This window comes from Lingula anatina, chromosome 2 (assembly GCF_051362555.1).
Source record: "Lingula anatina isolate TDL-2025a chromosome 2, LinAna3.0, whole genome shotgun sequence".
In the NCBI taxonomy this organism is placed as follows: domain Eukaryota; kingdom Metazoa; phylum Brachiopoda; class Lingulata; order Lingulida; family Lingulidae; genus Lingula; species Lingula anatina.
The window spans coordinates 16,035,394-16,057,634 of record NC_141768.1 but is presented as its reverse complement, the minus strand read 5'-3'; the positions used below and the strand labels follow the sequence as shown (position 1 = coordinate 16,057,634).

At 35.6% G+C, this 22,241-nt stretch overlaps 1 protein-coding gene across 2 annotated transcripts; it reads left to right on the top strand.

The window, feature by feature from the left end:
• The first annotated feature begins 819 nt into the window (after positions 1-819).
• Positions 820-22,219, top strand: LOC147763431 (vitellogenin receptor Yl-like). Of its 2 annotated transcripts, none has more exons than XM_087006061.1 (7): positions 820-1,037; positions 17,634-17,774; positions 18,480-18,602; positions 20,757-20,798; positions 21,123-21,263; positions 21,519-21,653; positions 21,987-22,219. In XM_087006061.1, exons 1-7 carry the CDS (start codon positions 977-979, stop codon positions 22,202-22,204), a joined length of 861 nt encoding a protein of 286 aa, XP_086862187.1. In that variant the 5' UTR covers positions 820-976; the 3' UTR covers positions 22,205-22,219. The 2 variants fall into 2 exon arrangements, with proteins under 2 accessions (XP_086862187.1, XP_086862186.1); XM_087006060.1 differs by lacking the exon at positions 820-1,037 and adding an exon at positions 15,253-15,615.
• Positions 22,220-22,241: the final 22 nt, after the last annotated feature.

The following is a 22,241-nucleotide window of genomic DNA, read 5'->3' as shown; positions in this document are numbered from 1 at the left end:
ACTGTTTCTAAAAAAACTAGGATAAATTCCCATTGTCATGCATGCTTTCAGATTAAAATTCGCCAATTAAGAAAAAAAATAACAGACAAAAACTTTCAGGAATGTGTCATATTTTGCTTGTTGAGCTGCTGATTGCTTCCTGATCCATCTGCCGCAATCTTTGTTCGCCCCGTTTCAGACCAATCGACATCTGTGCTCAATGTTCTCTCTGGAAAATGTTTATTCAAACAAATTTTGCCTATGGATTTGCTGAAACTAGCAACCATTCAAGAAAAAAAATAGTCCATCGTTTACTAAAATATGTGGCTGAATTATGACAAATTTTTGCTTTCTTTTGCCTCCCCCTTCGCCTATGGATTTACATGTGCTTCTGAAAGCACATCATTGATAGACATCATTGCCCTAAGCTAAAGGGGTAACGAAACTGAGATAGCTGGTGCTCTTGGTATACTAACCAAATCGTTGCAGATTTGTGGTTTTTGTTTAAAGTCATTATGAAGAATGGCAAAAACCACAAATTGTTCCAAGACTTCCAAATACTTTTTACAAAAAGGAAATAATAATATTAATGCTGCAAACGTCACATGTACATGTAGCATTCAGATGATGGCAAGCCTTCTACATCAAACACGACTTAAATTTTACTTGGCCTTATAAAAAATAATTATATTTCACCAGCCGAATAAGATCAAACTATATTGGATCAATTTACTTGACCTAGATTAACAAGATAGTCATTCCCCTAAGATGACACCCCTCTTTCTCTCGTCTACTATCCTTGGGGGTTTCCAGAAGAATGGTATTTATAAACATTGTGACGTCACAGCCACGACTCGTTCATTGAGGATTGGCTCACTCGCTTACTGCGCCATATTCGATGCGAAATCTCAGCTGCAATCTGAATGAAGTCTTGACTTTTGGCCGCATGGTGGAAGTCAGTTAAAGAACGTTTGGGGCAGAGGATTCTCATGCCGCCATGAGGCTGGAAGTAATCGTGATCATAACAGTAGCTATAGCTATCTTATCCAAGGAGACAGGTAAGTCGAGTCGAGCGATCGGACAGACTAGAGCACATGTAATCAACGTGTTGCGCTTTGCGTGTATATTATCTACCATCTAAGATCTCTATCTAAGGTTTGGGTCATTCATTCATTTTACCACTTTAGTAGGTGTAGAGTGGAATCGGAAAGTTGTTAAAGGCTGTCGGAAATTGTAATGAGGGTCGATCATGCTGGAGCTGCTACAAATTAGGTTATAAAACCCCTGTTATACAACATGGCGGCGCCCATGGGACCTCGCATTTTACACTTGTTGATTACATTCACTGGGAGCAGCAGAACGGTTGTTTTCTACCTGACTGATGCGAGCTTCTGTTAAGGAGATATAAGCGATAAGACCCGGCAGTTCCCTTTATAACGTTTTGTCCGCGAGATATTATCACGTTTTGGAGATCAGTAACTTGTTGGTAGTCCAAAAGCTGTAGTTTAAACAAAGATTTTAGCACGAGTGCAGATTTTCAGTGGCATTACGTGTGGTGGGGATAATCTCCGACTGAGAATAAAAGAGACACTCCTTATTATCAATTCCTGTTTCCTTCAAGTGCAGTTCATACTAGTTATTCAATGACAAGTTGCATGGTTTGGTACATCCTGCCAAATAACCACAACGTCCACTAAATTATCTTACTTATGTTGTCTGCGGTGACAAGCCATCACATCACATCATTTAATAGTACTATGTCTGGATATGCTTGTGCTACTTACTTTTCAGATCTCTATTAAGCAGAAGTCAAATGCTTTGTTGTAAATACCTGAAATCTTTTTTTTTTTATAATTTCTTTTTTACTTTGAAATGGTTGATTATCCCCCTTACCTGTCCTGTTTATTAGAAGATAATGTTATGTCACACATAAGTCCCATTCACACTAGCAAGTAGAATATCATCCAGTTAACTCCAATAGGGCCACAGTTGATTAATCCCACTTTTTACATTGATACTAGCTAGGGCAAGGAAAAAAAACATTTCAATAGGAAAACACATTTTGTGTAATACACCTTTAACACCTGTGCATAACAAGAATTACCAATAGGCTTAAAAAGATGCATAGTAGGCAATTAGATATATGTGAAATTGGTGTCACCATACCCATCCAAATGCCACCATATAGTCTCAAGTAGTATAAATAAAGGAAAGACCAGTGTTTCGTTTCATTATTTCCTGAAAAAAAATTAAGTTAAAGGTTATAAGCTATTGAGCTGTCCAGATATGTTATATTGGACAGCCTGTCCAAGAAAGGATGGCCTATCTTATAGTAGACAATTTATTAAAATTCTCTTTGGATTTTTATGAGTTGCATAAGAAACTAGTAATAGTACTTTTTTATGTGTTACAAAGATGTACACAGTTGTACTTTCTCTTCATTAACTTGTTCCCACTCATTTTACTGATTTCCTGTATGCACAAAATAAAAAGTAATATCCGTGAAGCTGACTTCCTTTGTCAGCGTTGCTCTTTTGCTATAAGCAGAGGGTTCGTAGTCTTTTATCCCTATTACCACTAGATTTGGTTGTGGTAGTCGATTTTGCTGAGCTAGCATCCTTTCCTGAAGCCCGCTCTGCGCCACTCCGGCTTGCCTCAGCCTGAGCAATAATAGCGCTAACTAAGTCGCTTTGCAGTCCGGTCTGAACCGACGACATGCTAAAAATCCAGTGTCAATCAGTACAAAAGATTGTCTGTCAAGCAATCTCTCACAATAGAGTATGATCAGTCGTTAAAAACCACGTAAATTATAAAAAATCAATGAATAATCGAGTGCACGTGTGAGCACGAAGACAAGCGAACGCAGAATTGAGCCCCACGCGTGCATATCTCGTAGAATCCCGAATGATCAGATGGGAGTTAAATAATAAGATGAATTGTCTAATTTGTGAACATGTACTTCAAATGTAGATAACCATTTTTAACTGCAGGGTTTAAGACCCCATTTCCAGAGATTAGATCGATCTACTTTAGATTGACCTAACTCCCTGGGGGTTCATGCTAAATAGCTGTCAGCCGGGCGGACACGAAAGTTAATTACCCCCTTACAGCTTGTAGTAGGCGGGACGGACATTAAAGCCGGATTATCTGACAGTAATCTAGTGAGACTCCCCGCGGGATAGATCGATCTAAAAGCTCTGGGAATACAGCCTAAGAAATAACCCCAATAGATCCCAAGTCCCGTGGTGGGTGCATTGGACCACAGTCAGGGGCATATTATAGTGTGTACGTTAGAAAAATGAAGTTCAGGATAACTGTTATTATAGGCTTAATCATGTTCAGTGTAAACTAAGGTTATATTAATTACATCTAACTAGTCCTATTAAAATGTCTTCTGTGAGCTATATCCAAGATTTTATGCCTGATAATGATGGATTCATAGAAGGTATTGCGGTTTTCTAGGAATTTGAATTGATGGGAATTTTATGATAAGTTAGGTAAACTGACAGTACTTGTACATATAACCATGGTGTGATAGATCATGTAAAACATACTTTTTTTCAATAGTTTCACTGACAGTTTCAGTTCAGAACATTCTGGAAAAATCTTATCCCACAATTTTCAATATATTAAATATTATGAGTCTGTTCCATGTTAGGCATACAGCCACATTTTTTACCCGTGCATTTGGCTAAGAATAAGTTTGTATGATCTGAATGGAATGTTTTCAATTGTGGATGTTTGGCATAATTTCAATGTATGTTTTCTGTTACTGACATTATTTTGTGTGAGATATTTACATATCATGGCATACAACCTTCTTTTATATATTTATTTATTTATTTATTTATTTTTTTTCCAGTTTTTGGAGACTTATGACACATTGTGATTATATAGAGCTGGTGCTCTTTGGTTTTAACAAAAATAATTAGGGCTGACGTCATGAAGCAGGTGCTAGGTAGCAATTTCTACCATCTCATGTCATCCTGTCATCCAGTGCATGTTCTGGCTGTAGGGGGATGCTAGCCTCCCCCCTCCCCCCCATCTTGATAATTTGAGTAGCAATATGTGCTCTTTAAGGTGTGGTTTGAGTAAATTATGTTCTTTCGAAATGGGTTTAAGGAAATTGTTCATGACATAGTGTCTGACATTGGTTTATTTACACTTGGCTGTCTCTTTTAGTCGACTGAGAAGAATTTCCTTTTATCATTACACCATACCCTGTCTTGAATTCTTTACTTGTAAAAATAACAATTACTAAGAGGGGCCCTTATATTACAGAAACTACTATGAAATGTCACAATATTAAAAAAGTTTGAAATGTTTGCCTACTCTCTGAATATCCATGCCTAAAGCTGATTTCATCATGCACTGATTTTGTTTTCTGGTTGTATACAAATATGGTTTAGTGGTTCAAGCAGATAGAATGGCTCAGAGCAGTAACCAGTGGAGGTGGAGTGTGTGTGTGTGTGTGTGTGCGTGTGTGCGTGCGTGCGTGTGTGTAGGGGGGGCATGACAACCATTCTTGATGAATGATACAAATATGTTGCTGGCAATTGCAGGTAGTCTTGACACTGTACCACTTTTAGTTTGTGTTTTAAAAAAAGTTGAATCTATTTGGGCTTGGTGGATCATCCATGAGAACTCTTCCTTTCTATGGTGCTATTTGGACCAGTGTTAGCAGTGAGTGTGTCAGTGCTATATAGTTTAGGAGAAGGTTGATTTGGGTCAGTAACCATCTTTACACACAGGAGACCACAGCATGTGCTGTGGCTGTTGTTATTGCATAGGATATGGTGTCTGGTCATATACACTAGTTATGTCTGCTATGACACTGTTTAACCAGTGTCCGTTTAATGAAAAACAAAAGAACAGGAGTGTTGTCATGTAGCAAAACAATTGGATCAGAGTGATGTCACAAGTTTTCTGTTATATTTTGATGCTTTTTGCCTTTTAGTTATGGTGGTTTGCAATAAAAAGAATGGCTAAATTTTTTGACTGTTGTTCTTTGGCAATGGAATTAGATCATACTGATATCACATAATGACTGATATATAATGACATTTTATTTGTCTGGGAGTTTTGGTGATCTGAAATGGTGTCTAACCTGTTGTGGTCAGACAGATGCCGAAGAATTGGCACAGGGTGATTTTTATTATCCATGGTGCACGAACTGTTACAAATATCTGTCTGTTAAACTCATTTTGGCAATGATAATGTCAAGATGAATGTCATTATTGTATAACCAATGGGATCTCCCCACTCTGACAGCATGTTATGTCTGTTACATCACTTATATGTTAAAGTCATTGCATATTGAAAGAATTAGTGTTTTGTGTGTATATATCTGTTTAATTCATCAAGTGTTGGAAACAGTGTTTGAGAATATATAGAAATTGATGTTGTAAGTGAAACGTGTGTACAGAATCAGTATGTCATGTGGCAAAAAGCGTGTCCCATCATGCCTGCTGTAACATTTATGGACACTTGTCTTCTATGTGTATATGTTTTAAGGCCTTGTTACTTTGAGAGTTACATCTAAGTGACACAGCTGTAATGGAAAGGCTTTAGAGAATGACAACAAAAGCTACAGTATAAGATGAAATTATAATTCCATCTTTCTCTTAATGAATATAGTTGTTTTGGAACTTATCAGTGCTTGCAACTACTTGTGGCTGGGCACTTCTAATAGCCTTGTGTCATATTCCACACATTCAGTTATGAATGACGTATGAGGTTTGAAATCAAGTCCTTGAATGAGAGGAAATTAATATCCTTCTGAGTTAGAATTACATTCTAAAACAGAGGTATTCATGAGTCCATTGGGTGAAGTGAGTGGCATGGTGGGTAATGTGAGGGTACATTGTGTGCTGAAGCCAGGTTTTATATACCATGATAATATATGTAACTGGACCTGGCATTCACAATACACAACCATCTTTTGAATGAACCATAGATGTCATCCAAGCTTGTTTTGTGGAGTGATGTATTTGAAATAGATTCCCTGCTTGAAAAGACTTGTTGTTGCTTAAAATTTCATGTTTATCCATTACCACCCAACTTGAGTTCATTTACAGCCTGTGGTTATGATTTTTGTGATTTGTAAATTGACTTCCAATAAAGCTGATTTACATGGTTGATTAACAACTTGGTTTCAGTGGGTATATAACTGATGTAATTACATAATTTTCCAAGAACAATTTTATGGCCTTCAATAAGAGGTTCTGGTTTAATATGAAAACACTGAATCTTGACTTTAAAAAAAGTTTGGCATTCTTATCTGAACATTTTGAAATGAATAAACTTTGACGTCTGATTATTCTATATTTGTGACAATCTTTGCAATGGCTAAAAACTGCTGCTAACTTGGCATAATGTTTGACTCTAATCTGAATTTTTTGCTGTAATTTCCTTTTGATGCTGGGTAGGGTAACCAAATTGATCAAAATTTATATTTTGAAGACAGTTATTTGCTAATAACTTCTGACAAAGATGATAGAAAATTGATGTAAAACTGAGCTGAGCTGAGGCCAGTAGGTATTTATTAGTTATTAAACATATTGAAATTGGGTTGTTTGAATTTTGTAAGTTATTACTGTATATAATTGCCCTTCTTTACATCTAATTCTGAAAACAAAACTGCTGCCAAGCAGTGGGAGAGTGGTAATGTACCCTCAGTTTTGTTTGTCCTTGGTATCTTTACATGGGTCAATTAATTTTTTAGTGCACTGTAGTTCAGAAATTTAGTGCTCCACTTTATCAACAAGATAGTTTTCTTTATTCTATTTAGATAAGATTCCTTTGAAATATTTCGAAAACCATACATTAAATATAAAGTAGAAATTAAATGTCCCTCTCCAATGTCCCACCTGTTTTCAACTTTTTCAAATGAAACCTAAGTTAATGTCATTCTTTATGACTGTTTGATTAAATAAGCTTGCTGCTCAGAACATATCAATGACGTTTGGACTTAAGTGCATTTAAAAACTTGCATGAAATCTTAAGGCAAACAATAAAACTTGACTATGTGTGTTTCATACATAAAGCAGCCACAGTAACCAGAGACTGAGGTATTGTGTGCCCCATTTTTGCCATTTTTACTGCCTGGCTTGAGTGTAAAGACTACACATTTAACTCAGTGTCACACTTCCGTTTGACACTTTAAATGTGGAAATTACTCTGTACTTGATGCTCTTCTTTCAAAAATATTGTCTGACTGCTTATTTGAAAGGGTTTGATTAGAGCATTTTTTGCCAAACAAAACATTTTCTTTTCTGCATAATTTGTTAAAATAAGTATAGTGTAGAGCATTTATCAAATTCAGTGATTTTGACACTGTTCATGACTAAATTTGTTCTATTGAACAATTCATCAAGTAAATGTTCGGATTTTCAACATTGACATCCAATATTAAAACCAGTAACCATGTAAAAAATGTAGAACTATAAATGAAGATCCTATTAAGGAAACTTGGCCCTCAAAAAAAAACAGTCAAATGAGTGATTTGGACAAGGAATACTTGGATGGAAAATTGGAAATTGAACTACTCAGAAATCTTCAATATTGGTGAAAATGTGGGCATTGGTCTGATAACAAGATTGAAAACAGTCCATTCTGACACCAATCTCAACCCAATTGTGGGCTAGCTACCCAAGCAAGTCAAAAAGGCCTGACTGGACACTTCAGCAGTATTCACCGGATGTATTAGTATGGTATTCAGCTTGCTCATAACTGAGTGTCTAAATACAGTTTTCTGGGTGTCATGTCAGAGTAGACAAACTTAATCAATTATAGAGTGATTTTACAATTCGAAATTACTTTGAAATTTTGATCAGTCTCTTTTAAGACTGTAATACTGCCATGAACTTGTATTTTATCATGGCAATTGATATCTACTTCACGAAACTTCTCATGTTCTTCCAATCTTACCCAAGTCTTGCAGCTGTGCTAATAAAAAATGTACAATACCACTTGAGACTGAGTCATCTTGCAAGGACCAACAATTTTGAAAAAAAAAGTTAATCTCATCTTTTACAATGTTAAGCTTGGGCTAAAGGTTTTGACCCCAACTCATGCCTTATTTAATCGCTGAGTGTGTTTGCCTATTGGTACAACAATAGATGTAAATAAATTTCCTCCCTACAATAAGGTTTGAGAAGCTTACCTCAGCTAGCTGAGACCACTTCCGGTGTGTATAATTTTACCAGTATATTATAACCCCTCCAAGGTATAGGGGCAGAAAGGGAGCAATGAACCAATAAAAATCAACTAAAAATTAAAATAGTATTTTACATAGGTCATGTACTGGGCAAAAACCATTGTAGATGGCCTTAGAAATCTAATTCAACTACTGCTATGAAGCTTGTGCATAATATAATATATTGCAACTGTTCATTTGGAACCATAATTGTAATGTCATTTAAAAAACTGAAATAGAGATAGTATGCTTGTTTTTCCAGTATATAAGTAGTTTGAACAAACTTTGGGTGAAAGCATTGGTTTGATGCTATCAGTTGTGTACAAGGTCACTTTTTGAAGCTGATATGTTGTACTAGAATAAACTTTCCAAGATAAACCTAAAATCACCTTTTTTTTCTGGCAAGTGAAAAGTTCAAGCATCAGTTTAGGCATACCACCCTTGGATGTTCTTTATTGTCTTCGCGGTTAGCTAGTTTTCACCTGTTAAGCCATTCTTCAAAACAACCTATACACCATGTATTGATCATGAAGCTGTGGTAGAGAAACAATGCATTCTGTCAGTCAGTGCTTTTACTTCTTTCAGGCTGATTTTCCCCTAGTATGCCACTTTTTGAGGACAACCAAATTGAATCATTCAGTAACATAATATGAATCCCTTAATATTTTTGTGACGCCCCTATTATTGGGAGGGTGTATTTTCTATTGTTTGTCTGTTTGATGTTAGTTTGTATTTTAATTGCTTGCTTTCAATGCTCAAGTTATGATAACTTTAACTTCTTTTTTAAGTTGTTACCTACCATTCAGCTCTTATGAAAAAAATTGCAAAATAAAGGAGAGATTTTTAGTTTTAGTTTGGGTCTTTTTAAAATATTTAGATAACCAAACTTCTAATGCAAACATGTAATACATCAAACAATGCTAAATTGCATGAAAACCCCGGGCAGATGAAGCATGATTTACTGAAGGAGGATGTAGCCCATGTGGATTGTGAAGTAAGGACATTATATACAAGACACAATATATGTAGAATCTACGTGAGAAATGTCACAAATCCTCATTTCAAAAAATATATGGCCAACATGTGGGGATACTACCTATAAAGAGTATCGAGTTATTCCAGCCTGTCCATCTTCCTTGCAGATAATATTTAGTGCACTGCTGGAGGAAAGGGAAGTGGGATCTGTTATGTTGCAAGTTTATATACTTAAAGGGATTACAGCTTTGTATGAGATTCAAAATTCCACAACTAATGCATTGTAAACAACACAAAACTATAGTAAATTGCATTTTATCACCAAAACGGCAGTCATCACATTCTGAAATCAGTGCATGCCATTGGACCATGTGAACCTTAGACTGGGTTCCCAAGCCTAGATCGATCCATCTGGATCGATGTTACTCCCTAGGCGTGACAGACATTTAAACTGGTCAAGTTGACAGCAATTTAGTGAGACTGAGATAGATTGATCCAAATATCTGTGGGAATGGGTCGTTAGATGGCTACCCTCCATAATAATCTTTTAAGGACATTGTCACCCTTGGCCTACCTTGGCCCAAAACTCCTTATTTACTGCCTTACATTATTACATACATTCTTTTGGGTAATAAATAAATCTTACACATATGTCATATTACGGATGACGTCATAATTGAGATTTTGGGGTAAAAATGATCACCATTTCAAGGCCAATTTAATAACACCATTAAGTACTCCAAAATCCTGCCTGGCCCAGCGATTTTTCTTGAAAGTCTTAGTTCAGATTTTATTGTTGATAATGCAAAATAGTGCCTTTGTTTAATGAAATTCTGTAATTAGGGGCTTATAACTCCATAACAAAAACATTTAAACCAAAATTACCCAAAAAGGAATTTGGAGTGTGTTTTGAATATTGTCTACGTGCAACTGATTTACATAGAGGCCTTAATAAAAGTGCATTCATAAAACTTGAGAACATCTTTTATGTTTCTACATGCGGCCTGATATATGTCATTGCAAAATAAACCTACCATTACATTACATGATTTTTATGTAGTATTGCTGTCATTATTGCAGTCACTCTAGTGTTTGTTTTAGTAAAGCTTAACAGAGAAGTTGGAAGACCTTAATGTTTTTGGTGTCTTAAAGGTAAGTTTTGTATTTGAAGAATATGTGGTAATGCTACAAAAACATGAACTACTTGTTGAACAAATGTGTATATTTTGTTGTTTAATAGAATGGAAATAAAGTAAATTGATGAAAAACATAAAGCAGTTTGCTGGAAGTGAAGTTCTACAATCTAAAATATTGATGTGCATTGTCCTGTTGGCTAATTCATATATACCTAGAAAAATTATGCCTTCCAGAAAGGTTGAGAGTGGAACTCTGTTGCTTTCATGTAGCAGGTGCAAATTGTGCATTTGAAAATCTACTTAATGTAATCATTTGTAACAAGTGGCAGCCTGTTACAAATGATGATGCTAGGAACATTTATGTCAGGGGACTCTGGTGTACTCATCAGTTATGGATACCTATTTGGTTTTAGACTGGGTTGATATTCTTATTGTATGATTTAAAAAGAACAGATGTTTCTAATGTAAGTAAACAATATTTATTGTCAGTTTCTGTTTTTGGAAAATAAAGTTTTCCTCTGGTACCAACCAGAGAAGGGGAAATCAGTTTGGTAACATCTGGAATGAATGGGTAATGGAAAACAATGTGATGAAAAAAACATCCTTGAGGATAATGTTTAAAAAGTCAGGCCTATAAAACATTAAATTGAGGAAATGGAAGTTCCAAACTGTCAGTCCAACTTCCATCTTCTTTCCTTTGATGTAAGGTTTTTAATTCTGTTCTCAATTAAACCAGGTGGTCTCATACTCCTCATTCCCATTTGCCTAGAGTTTCTTTTAAGTGAAATAAGAATCCTCATTTATACACTCCTTAGATTATCCAAAAATCCATTTCCAGGCCATTTCAAGTCGACTTACATGTCAGTCAGAACTGAGGAATCTAGACGCGTGTACTAGTATCAGCTCAGCTAAGTATGAGATGACAAGGTTGACATGTTTTTCTCACGATTCAGTTCCAGTTGTGATGTAATGGAGAGAAGTTGTTCATTCCTTCCAAAACACAAATCTATCCAGTCTTTATTTGAACAGCATTTATACCACTTTGTTGGATGTAACCATATCTCTACACCCACCCATGAATTATTTGAATCACAGTTCAGAACAACCAAAAGTTAGAAAAGTTGCAGTGTGCTGTATTTACTTAAAAACCAATCACCTGCTACTCGAGTGTGAAATTCATTGAGTGGCTCAGCACACTTAACTTGCTGACTGTTGACCAAGTTTGCATATTGAGACTTCAGTTTTGACTCCAGTCATGTGTGAAAGGGTGTGAATCTGTACAAGGTAACCCTCTCTGACCCTAATCTAGACTTATTGTAAGAACCCACTGTGATAAGAGTATGGAAAGGATTGCAGTTGCCGAGTATTTCTCATATTACGGTAACTTAATACACTTTAATTATGTGTGTTGTAAACCCATGATAAATGGATCAGACACAGAGCAGCTCATCCAACTTATCTCATTTACAGTCTTTAAAACGTTGTGGAATTTTCTGCTTGAATATCACAGAGATGGATCAGTCCATTTTGATTAGATGATATTACACAAAAAGGCAGGATTAACTTGCAGAAGATGGGGTGTTTCTGTTGTTTTATATTAGAAATGTCAAGAAGTTGTACAACTTCTTGGAAATATAAAGTTTTGGAAGGACCAAGTGTTAATAAAGAGACAAAACACATTTGAAAATATTGTTTAATAAGAGCTTTGGTCAATCCCCATTCAGAGGACAACTTAAGGCTTCAGTTTATAGGAATAAATGGTGGCAAATGTAAGAAAAAATAGATAATGAAAATACCATTTTTATTTAAGAGAAAGAAAATTCCAGAAGAGTGAGTGATTGACTCAACAAATTTGATGCGCAGTAGGTGGATCCACCTAATGCCCCTATTTCACACAGACCACGAATCGCCAGGAATTGACAAATTTCCGGATTCGTGAGATTTTGCCAATTTTCTGGTCTAATTCGACACGCTCTACGATTCAGTTACGATACAGGTACGATAGTGTTACGAATATATTTGTGGGATTCGGCTGGAATCGCACGAAAATTGTCCAGAAATTCACTACGATTTTTTGTTATCGGGAGTTCGTGGCCAAAATTTTGAACAGCTCAAATTGTTTGCCAAAAATTCCCCGATTGATCAAGAATTGCAAGAACTGACTACGATTATATAGGAATCTCTTAAGAACTTCACGAACTGATTACGATTCAACCACGAATCCTGAAAATTTCAATTCCTGGCGATTCGTGGGATTCGTGGTCTGTGTGAAATAGGGGCATCAAAGTTTTTGCCACTAATTCCTGTTGGTCAAGAAGTGCAAGAACTGACTACGAATATATACAAATCTCTTAAGAGCTTCACTAACTGATTACGATTCAACCACGAATCCTGAAATTTGTCAATTCCTGGTCATTCATGGGATTCGTGGTCTGTGTGAAATAGGGGCATAAACCAAACTGCCAGTTTCTATACAAGATACCACAATCCTGTCACAGTGAACCAGGGCGTACAGTAGCAATTTTTCACCTACGTTTGATGTTCATTAAAGCAGAAATGGTGATGGTTATGATATACAGTAGGTCTTATATATATTATTTTTCTGTTTGTTCTAGAATTTGTGAGGGGGAGGGGCAAGTGTAGGTAAAGTAGGCAAAAGTTTCCACTTTGCCCGTGTTTCCAGAAAATTCATTCCCATCTTATCCCATTCAGATTGTAGGATGAAACAAAATTTGGAATCAAAGTTATCATCAAAATCAAGAAACTGAGAAGCTAGGACTATGAAATGTAGGGAACTTACAGTCCAAGTGCCAGATTATTTAGTAATAGAATACAATCACCAGCTTTTCGTAGAGTACCTTAAGCAAGGTTACTAACATTATGACGGATTTCGACATGTCTTCAGTATTTCATAGTGTTTCGCTCTAATGTTACAGCTGTAAATGGAGTAATAACGTTTAAGATTGATAGCATAGCCTAAGTTTGAATGTTTTATTGTTTGAGAGATCTTTGAAAGTTGGAAGAGTAGGATATGCTCGTGTCGGCTGAGTCACTGTTTGTCTTTTTACATTGACATTGGTGGCACTGTGAACCATTAACCTCAATCATACACCTGTGTTCTTTCCTTTCTCAGCTCCAAAATGTTACCTCTTGATAGGGGTACCCTTTCTCAAACTCAAATTCCTGCATTCCCTCTCTCATGCATATACTGATGTGATAGGGTGATTTCATTAGAAGACAAAAAAAAGACCATGGATGGATTTGGGTGTGATTTTATTACACAAAGGTGGCACTTAGTGGGATAACATGACCCCGAAGTGTTGACCTGAAATTCTTGCTTTGTCATTATATATTTCTTTGCAAGTCTTTTTGATACATTTTTTCCTTTAGCATGGTTGAAACATAGGATGGAATTTGTTGAATTTCTTTCATGCTTACAAATATTTATTTTTTTTAGAATGAAATCAATGTGTTTGCTTGTTTTAAAAGTTTTTTTTTATCTCCCCCACAATGGTCATAATAATATATGAGAGATGCATTCAAAATATAAAAACATGCAGTTTCTTTCCTTTTGTATGGAATGTTGTTAGTTCATTAGGTTGGAAAGTCACCCTGGTTGTTTGCTTTTTTATCATGCTATATTCTTAGAGCACAGTAGAGCGTAAAAGGCTAAATTATTCTTGATTCCCTAATCATATTAGCCAAGTTTGACAGCAAAGATTCAAGGTTGAAATCAACTCATTTTTCACTTAAATTCTAGTACTTTGAACTATTTGTGCTTTAGACTCATTCAAAGACTAAGAAGTGCATGAGTGTAGTTTTTGTTGTTTAAACACCCTAAACAACATCTGTGATGCCTTCATCTCAAAATACCCTTTTTCCTCTTCACTGCATCACGCCTTACCTGCATGCTGCAATAGTGTTTTATTATGTCATACTATGGGCCCACCAGAATTAATTACGCAGTGTGAATAGGTTAATTGTGTTTCTGAATGAAAAGTGTTTTCTGTAAAGCAGTAGTTTTTGTATCTTTTTTCCTTCATCACTTTATGTCATGCAATGTTGTGAAGGTCATGGTTAATCTCCCAGATTGATATTGTATCAGTCAGAAGGTTTCTCAATTAATGATATTTTATCAAGCTCATTTGATAGAAAGAACATCTGCATGCTTACCAAGACTCTGACTCCATTCTCACGCAGTCACCATCAGTCTATGTGGACGACCCAACTTTGCAAGGACTTTCGCTAAGAGCACTCGGACAGCTGAATTGCATGACTTGCTTCCTTTTGTTTCCAACTTACTCTTATAATCACCAGCTTTTCTATGTCCTACTTAATGGAGGAGGATACATGTGTGTTAATCTGGTAAGCTGATTGCACTCAGCAAGAATCCCTGCAGGGTTGGGTCGATCCATGTAGACCCATGGTGTTTATGGGAATTAACCTAAGTATTGCATTTTTTTCATTAGTTGTTTGCACCCTCCAGTCAGTTAGGTTGTAAAACTAAAAGCAGGCCCTCATAATTGCTATAAAATCACAGGTTAACTCATCTCCACCCCCCTCTTGTTTCTTCTTTTTCTTCTTCCTCTCTGTCTCCTCCTTAACTTAGACTAGTTATATATCGAGAGACCCATATAAAAGGTGACCAAAACATGGACAGTTCCCTCATTTCCTCTAAATCCTGCGAACTTTTGCTTGATTTTACATGTCGGTACACTCAGGGCTAACTCAAATATGTAATTTCCATTCCTCCCACCCCTTCTACGCCAAGATATATATATATTCATTCATATTACATTCTGAGTATACTACTAGTACACATTGACTAGAGGTGCTATATCACATATAATCTAAAGAGGGGGGGGGGAGGGATGGGTGGTTGATGGGTATATGTATCATGTCAGAGAAAAAATAGGAAGTGATACCTGAAATTACATCTCTCCAGTGATGATGCTGTAATCCACCCAGACAGCTGTTCCATGGTCATGTATGTGGTGGCTAGTACATGTGTAGAAAGTATGCACCAAGTTTAATTGACCATTTCAATGGAATACCAGATGTACATGATAGCTAGTTAACAGATGAGCTCAGTAAGGAATGGTCTAGAACCAAGTTGGCAGCACATTTTGATGTTCCCCAGAATGCATCAGTCCAGTGTGTCCAACTTGTCTTTGTAGTGTTATTCACTGGAAGAAGATTTCAATGGGACCATGCGGCTTACAAGATTGTGCATGTATCCTCTGGTGATTTCATGGAGTTTGCTTTTGTTTGGAAATTGTATTTCTAAAACAAAAGAAAAGTACCTGGGCAAGTTGCTTGGATATAAAGGTCTGTTGCTACTTCCTTTGATTGGTGTAACTTAGATAAGCTACACAGACTGTCAGGTTGATTAAAAAAAGGTTTTTGGGTTATTATCATTATAACATGTTTAAGAGGATGATGTGATGGTCATGGTGGCTTATTCTGTTCAGCACTGTAAGTGCAAGGAAATGAGAATTTGTTTAATATTTTCTCTCTTTTGTACTGTTATCACTCAACACATGCCTTCTCCCACTTACAGTGTATTTTACCACCTGAATAAATTATTCAACTGTCAGCAGTTTTGGATTTGCTATAAAACATGATGTAGGAGACATTTTTAATGGGGTTATAGATTGTTTTTACATTTTTAGGATAATTTCAATTTGAAAAAATAATGTAAGATTTTGGTATGAGTGAATAACATTGTAACTGATATAGTCTGTACTAAGAAAAAGTTCAGCCAACTACCTTTGCCTGTTAAAAATAATGAATCAGCTGTAGGGGACGTTTTTCCTTGACAAATTACAAGCAGAAAGGAATTGTTCAGCACACTAAAAATATTTGCGTGCATTCATTGAAAAGGTAGTATTGATGACATTTTTTTTCAGTAAGTACTGATAGGTCAATCATTTTGCTGAATAGACAATATGGTTGCCATTATTTCCTGAATAGACAAAACAGACATCTCTGACTAAATTGAAGAGCTGTGACAGCACAACCACCTGTCAGAATGGCACTCAACCATTACATGACATTGCTGAGAGATTTTCCATTCTGTTGGCTTGGTCGTCATGTCTGCTGGGGAGTCTAGGTTCACTGTACCATGCTATGCATTTTGTTTTTATGAATTTAAGACCTTTGCAAAAGAAATAAAGGCTTTTATGCCACATGTGACAGTAAAATCTTCATGTGAGATTTAAAATATTGATTTGAGATCAATTTTTTGATATCTTAATCTCGTACTTTTCTTGGATATCTGCTCCACGAAATTGCTGCATTCTCCACAGATCTTGATACTGAATAATCCATTCAGTTACACCTTTTTTCATTTTGTTCTTTTTACATTGAAAAAGCAATTTTCAATAGTCATGATGTAATATATTATTTTCTGAAGATTGGAGATGGATTTGTTATACATTTCAGTTGCCTTTGTGTTTTTGAAATCTTAAGTAACTTATGAATTGTTGAATGGATTGTCATTCTTCCTGAAAAAAAGTGATGAAATGTGGTGCATTTTGAAAGCAAGCCCCATTCAAATTAACCTTGATAAAAGTGGTTTGATGAAATGTCCATGCAGGTACACAAATTTTCTGTTTTTAAAATCTTCCAGTAGAATGGATAAAAAAAGTACAGTCCTTGTTTACAACACAGTGACACTGAATAATTGTTAGATTTAGCAGCAGCGGGGTATGTTAATCCAAGGTGTGCTGTGGTTGTATTGACACCTTCCTGATTACTGGTGCTTGGCAGTGTGTTTTGTAGCTAGGAACTGATGTATTTTAGAATGAGGACTATTGCGCTGTGGCAGAATGAACTGTGAAGTAGGTCTTAACAGAGTTGACAGGGTGTGAAAAAGCAAACTATTCTGGTATTGGTGAGAGGGTGTCTTATGGCACTAAGCATGCATCAGGGTCAAGAGATTTCATTCATTAATTTTTTAGAACTTGTTTGTGTATGCATGAGAGAAGGAAATTTTATTAAAAAGTAACATGGTTCCAAGTATTTCCTTATAATGCCTAAAATGATGAATAATTGTTTGATATATGACAACCTTTTGATTAAATTTTTCAGTTTTCTAATTAGTTAAAAAAAAGGAAAGAAATGGCAAACATGACTTTAGAAAAAAGATGAAACCCAGCATGAAGCCAGGGAAAACCCATTTGGAACACAGCATGGAGTCCTTTGTAAACTGTCATTAAAATGCCTTTGAATTGTATATTATGAGAAATCAAGTGTGTTTGTGATTTCTCAAACTTCATCTCAAGGAGTATGCCCTTGGAATATTTTAAAGCTAAGTTATTTTCAGTTTCATATTTCTTTTGCAGCCTCCTCTGGGTCAGCAAGTTGTGCCCCCGACTCCTTTAACTGTGAGAAAAATTTTGGGGCAGGGCATCACTGTATCCCCCATGGATGGGTTTGTGATGGAGACTTTGACTGTCCAGATGGAAGAGATGAGAGGAATTGCTGTAAGTTATCACCTGATGCTTCTGTCCTGGATTTTTAAAGAAATAATTGGGTTTTTCTTTGTAATGGCAGTGACATGGGAATGAGTTCCTTATGCTGTCTCTTTTTACAATGTGTAAAGAGGGAAAGCACTATAGTCAAGACAGGCTTTTACAATGTCTTGTATGGGTCAGAATACCCAAAAATGCCAGCACAATCAAAAACACAATTCACAATTTAACTATTTATTTATAGTGGCTTACTTATTAACCAAATCAAAATACAATTAAGCAGACATAAACTTATCTTGAAGTGTCTGTTTGCTGAAAATTTTTCTTAAAAGTTTCTACTTTTTTTTACAAGTGTGTCCTGTGACAGTCCAATCTCCAGCATTTTTGCACATGCATTTTTAATTTTATTTTAGTTTCAATTTCAAAGTAAGGTATAAGTCATTGCAAAACAAGTCGTACCTAGGTTGTCAAGACTACCATAGAATATTTATTTAATTACAGATTGATGAGGAAGACATTAAAATTGTTTTTTTTTTTCTTTTTTTTTCTTAACCAATACGTCTTTAAAGGAAAGACAATTATGGCTTTAAGTAAACCATACAATGATGTATTCCTACAATGAAGGGTATTTCTGTTTTATTGTGGCCTTCTTACTTGTAATTTCCCCATACCCTCTGCCTTGCTCTGTTCCTGATTAACCCTGGATTTCTTTTACAGCTATGCCACCTACTTGTCCTGCTAACAAATTTACATGTAAGGACAAGCTGTGTATTCCAAATGGTTGGAAGTGTGATGGTGAGAGAGACTGTGGAGATGGCTCAGATGAATCAATAGAAACATGTAAGTATATGTGAAGGGCTGCTTCTGTGTTCCTAAGGTCTGTTATTCCTAGAGCCTGCTTTTTTAAAGCCAAATGTCCACTATTTTGAGGTTTGACTATGTGGAAGACACAGCAAACTGTAAAAAGATAGCAAAATCTTGCAGAAGAGTCTGAAGAGTCTATGCTTACAGCTCCATATGTATCATGCAGCATTTTGCTATTTGTACCCATACCTATACACTGGTAGTTGCCAGTAGACTTCAGTTATAAAGACCTGTTGTCAAAGGCTGAAGCTGTCAAGAGATGTATTTGACTTTTTTTAAACTGAGATGGCATTTCTAGCCACCAAAATGAAATATTGACCCACAAAAAATATATTAGAAAGCAGTTGATAGAGCCAAAGGTTACAAATGTTATTAGAGTGCAGTCACTACAATCTATTTGTCAGCTACAGGTCTTGACCACAATGGACTGTGTGCTTCTGCAAATTGGATAGCTATCATCTCTCAACAGAATTAAACTTAATGGTCTGAATCTGAAAATGTTTTCTAAGAAAGTTGGAGCTTTCATATGTCTTTAAGTACTGTCTTGGGAGTTGTCCTTGATATTTGTAGCTGTTATCAGTTGCATATTTAGCATCCATGCAGGTCATGAAGGAATTGTTCTTTTACTATTTTCTAAGGTCATGAAGGAATTGTTCTTTTACTATTTTCTAAGGTCAACAGAGGCTTCACTGTACAAAGAGCTAGATAAAAAAAGAACAGGGAAAGTAATTTTGTCAGAGCATTTATTTCAACTCAGTTGCCATACCAAGCAGTGACTACAATCCTTAAATCATGCATTAGACCTAAGGAATTATTTTTAGAAGCCCATGTGTTAAAGCAGTGCATTTTTGCCACTTGGAAGAACATGTTTTTTCTTTTGACCTGCATGTCCTCCTCGCATCTCACTAACCAGCCTGTCACAAAAGATTACAGTGACTAAATGACATGAAAGAGACAGACTTTAAAAAAACTGAAAAATGGACTTGAGAACATTTACAGATAATTTGTTTAAGGTGTAATTTGGTCCCTCTTTAATTAGGTACCCTGAACTAATTTAAATCAATTTCCAGTGGAAATTAGTTCCAGTCTGATTAGGGCTTATAACTTAAAATCCCCCCCTCTCTGTCATTTGGTTGAAACTTTTTGGTTTTACCAAAAGCCATTTGGATTTATGAAATCCAAAAAGGTTAAAACAAGCAAATTATAATTTTAAAACCTGAAAAACGTGAAACCTCCTGGTGAATAAGATGGGAATAACTTCAACTTATTGCAAATCTCCTTGAAAGACATAAGGTGTGAATTTTTTTTTTGTCACCTTATGTAATTTGGACACATATTTAACTGTCATCATAATTATGTTTTTACCAATTTATACTTTATCAATGCCTGCATTAGAGCTTATCAATGCTAGTAATGCCATCAGCTGGAATCTGTCCTGGCAGGTAGGAAAACCTTACTGAGTGCACTCTGTCAAGTGGTAAAGGGTGGGACATGGTTTAAGTATTAGATAACAAAACATTTGCAGTTTTCCAGACTTTTGGAATGTTATCATGTTTTACTTTCTATTAGTTTTGTTCCCTTCAAGGCAAGATCCATTTCTGCTATGTTTTGAGGGAATGAAATCATAATACTGCCCTGGGAGCAACAAGTGCTCTCACACAATAACAATGGAGATGTGATCTTGGCTTTTAAGCAACACTTTGAATGGCATATAAGAGAAAGAGTTGAATGTTTATACAGACAGCATGTAATTTGTGTAGTTTTGGTTTTGACATGATTTATGTTTGCCATTTTCTCATTTAGGACCTTAGTAACAATGCCAATGGATACATTTTTTTTTTTTTTTTTTTTTTGCCTTGGAAAATTTAAACTGGAAAATATATCTTGATTGGAAGTTGTTTAGTCATCAAAGATTTTCATTAATTTAGTTTTTACTGTATTTAATAAAAATCCTTGCGTCTTTAGTGAACTTATCAGCTGATATGGTTTCTTAATGAAAATGTATCTAAAAGTAGATCTACATTTCCTCTGTGTGAACAGTAGGTTAGGAAATTTATAAACAATTCATGTTATTTGCAAGGCTGTGGGAACAAGGTTTTTTGGTTGCTCATTTCCTATTGCTTGTTTCAGGTCAAACCCACAAACGTGTGTCACCGGGTTATGCTGGCTCTGGTGAGTACTTTGTGTGACAGTAGCATTCTGTAGTATACCCTTATGAAACCTATTCCATCACTTACAATTTTCAGTTTTTTTAAATAAATGCCTTTTGGAAACTTCTTTTACAGACAATTTCTGAGAAAGAACTGCTAGGATCTACTTAATACTGTAATAACAACTTTTTTTCTGAGAGAGAATATTTATTGACAATCGTGTTCTATTAAGACCTGATAGCTTTCATTATAAAACAATAAAATGTGTAAAAGGAATATTTTTCTTAAGCATGAAATGAAAGGTAATATGAATATCATGTTTTTCTCTTCCTTGTTTTTTCTCCAGGCATCATAGAGCTTGCAGAGACATGTTTGCAGCATTTAAACTTATACCAATGTCCAGGCACAAGTAGATGTATAAATGCCACACAGCTGTGTGATGGCATTGCTGATTGTGAAGATGCAATAGATGAGGGTCCACATTGTTGTAAGTCATAAATGCAGAGTCAACAAGTTATCTTTAATTGGTTGGAATTCTGGCTGAGTACATTATTGTGAACAAAAAGTATCAATTTCATTTTGAATAAACTGTATATTTTTTGATTCATTTAATGTGGAAGAATTTTAATTATTTTCACTGCAGCATCTTGTAAGAGTAAATGAAGAGTAAATGGATAGATGGATGGTTTGGTGTAATAAAGATTAAATATTATGTATACAATGTACTCCAAACTCTTTTCAGCTTCCAGAAAATGCCTCTCAACCTGTAGGCAACCTAATATGCTGTGCAAAGAGGCTCATAAGGGCAGTCCGCAAGAGGAAGGGGTCTTCTGTTTTTGCAGGGAAGGGTACTACCTACAGAATGGAACCTGCGTTGGTAAGTACCAAAATTAAGACCCAGTTTGCTGGTTATTAGTTAACTCAGGACTCCGTGTGTTCATAATACTTGAGGTTAGGATATGATGTGGTCTGTTAATAAATAAAGCTTGGTGTATTGTAAAAATATCCATTCATGTTCATAACTTGTTCTAATTCCCAAGATATAAAGATAGAAAAGGGCTTCTCTTTAAGTCTTTTCAAATTATACACTTTTAACTTATCTGTACAGGTTATCAAATGCTGAACAAATATTTCTAAAATACCATTTTAGAAATCTTGTATATTCTCAGATTTCTCAGAGAAAGGCATATGTTATATTTTTTATTTTCAGATTTGAATGAATGTCAGTTTGACTTTTACTGTGATCAGATTTGTAAGAATACAGAGGGTAACTATACATGTGAGTGTGCCCGAGGCTACAGGCTGGAAGGAAGGGGGACTTGCAGAGTTACCAATAGTAAGGACTCTTGTATTCTCTTATCTTATTGTATATATACACAAATATTTATTGATATATTGGGATTGTACATGATTTCCAGGGTAGTGTGAACTCACCCTCTTGTTCATGTATATATTCATTTTAAAC

What these genes read in the sequence shown, in the direction of transcription:
- LOC147763431 (XM_087006060.1), top strand. Translation starts at nt 15,498, where the DNA reads ATGCGGCTTACAAGATTGTGCATGTATCCTCTGGTGATTTCATGGAGT. An exon ending in AAGAGATGAGAGGAATTGCT is followed by an intron (nt 17,775 to 18,479) that starts GTAAGTTATCAC and finishes TTTCTTTTACAG; the next exon opens with CTATGCCACCTACTTGTCCT. An exon ending in AGATGAGGGTCCACATTGTT is followed by an intron (nt 21,264 to 21,518) that starts GTAAGTCATAAA and finishes AACTCTTTTCAG; the next exon opens with CTTCCAGAAAATGCCTCTCA.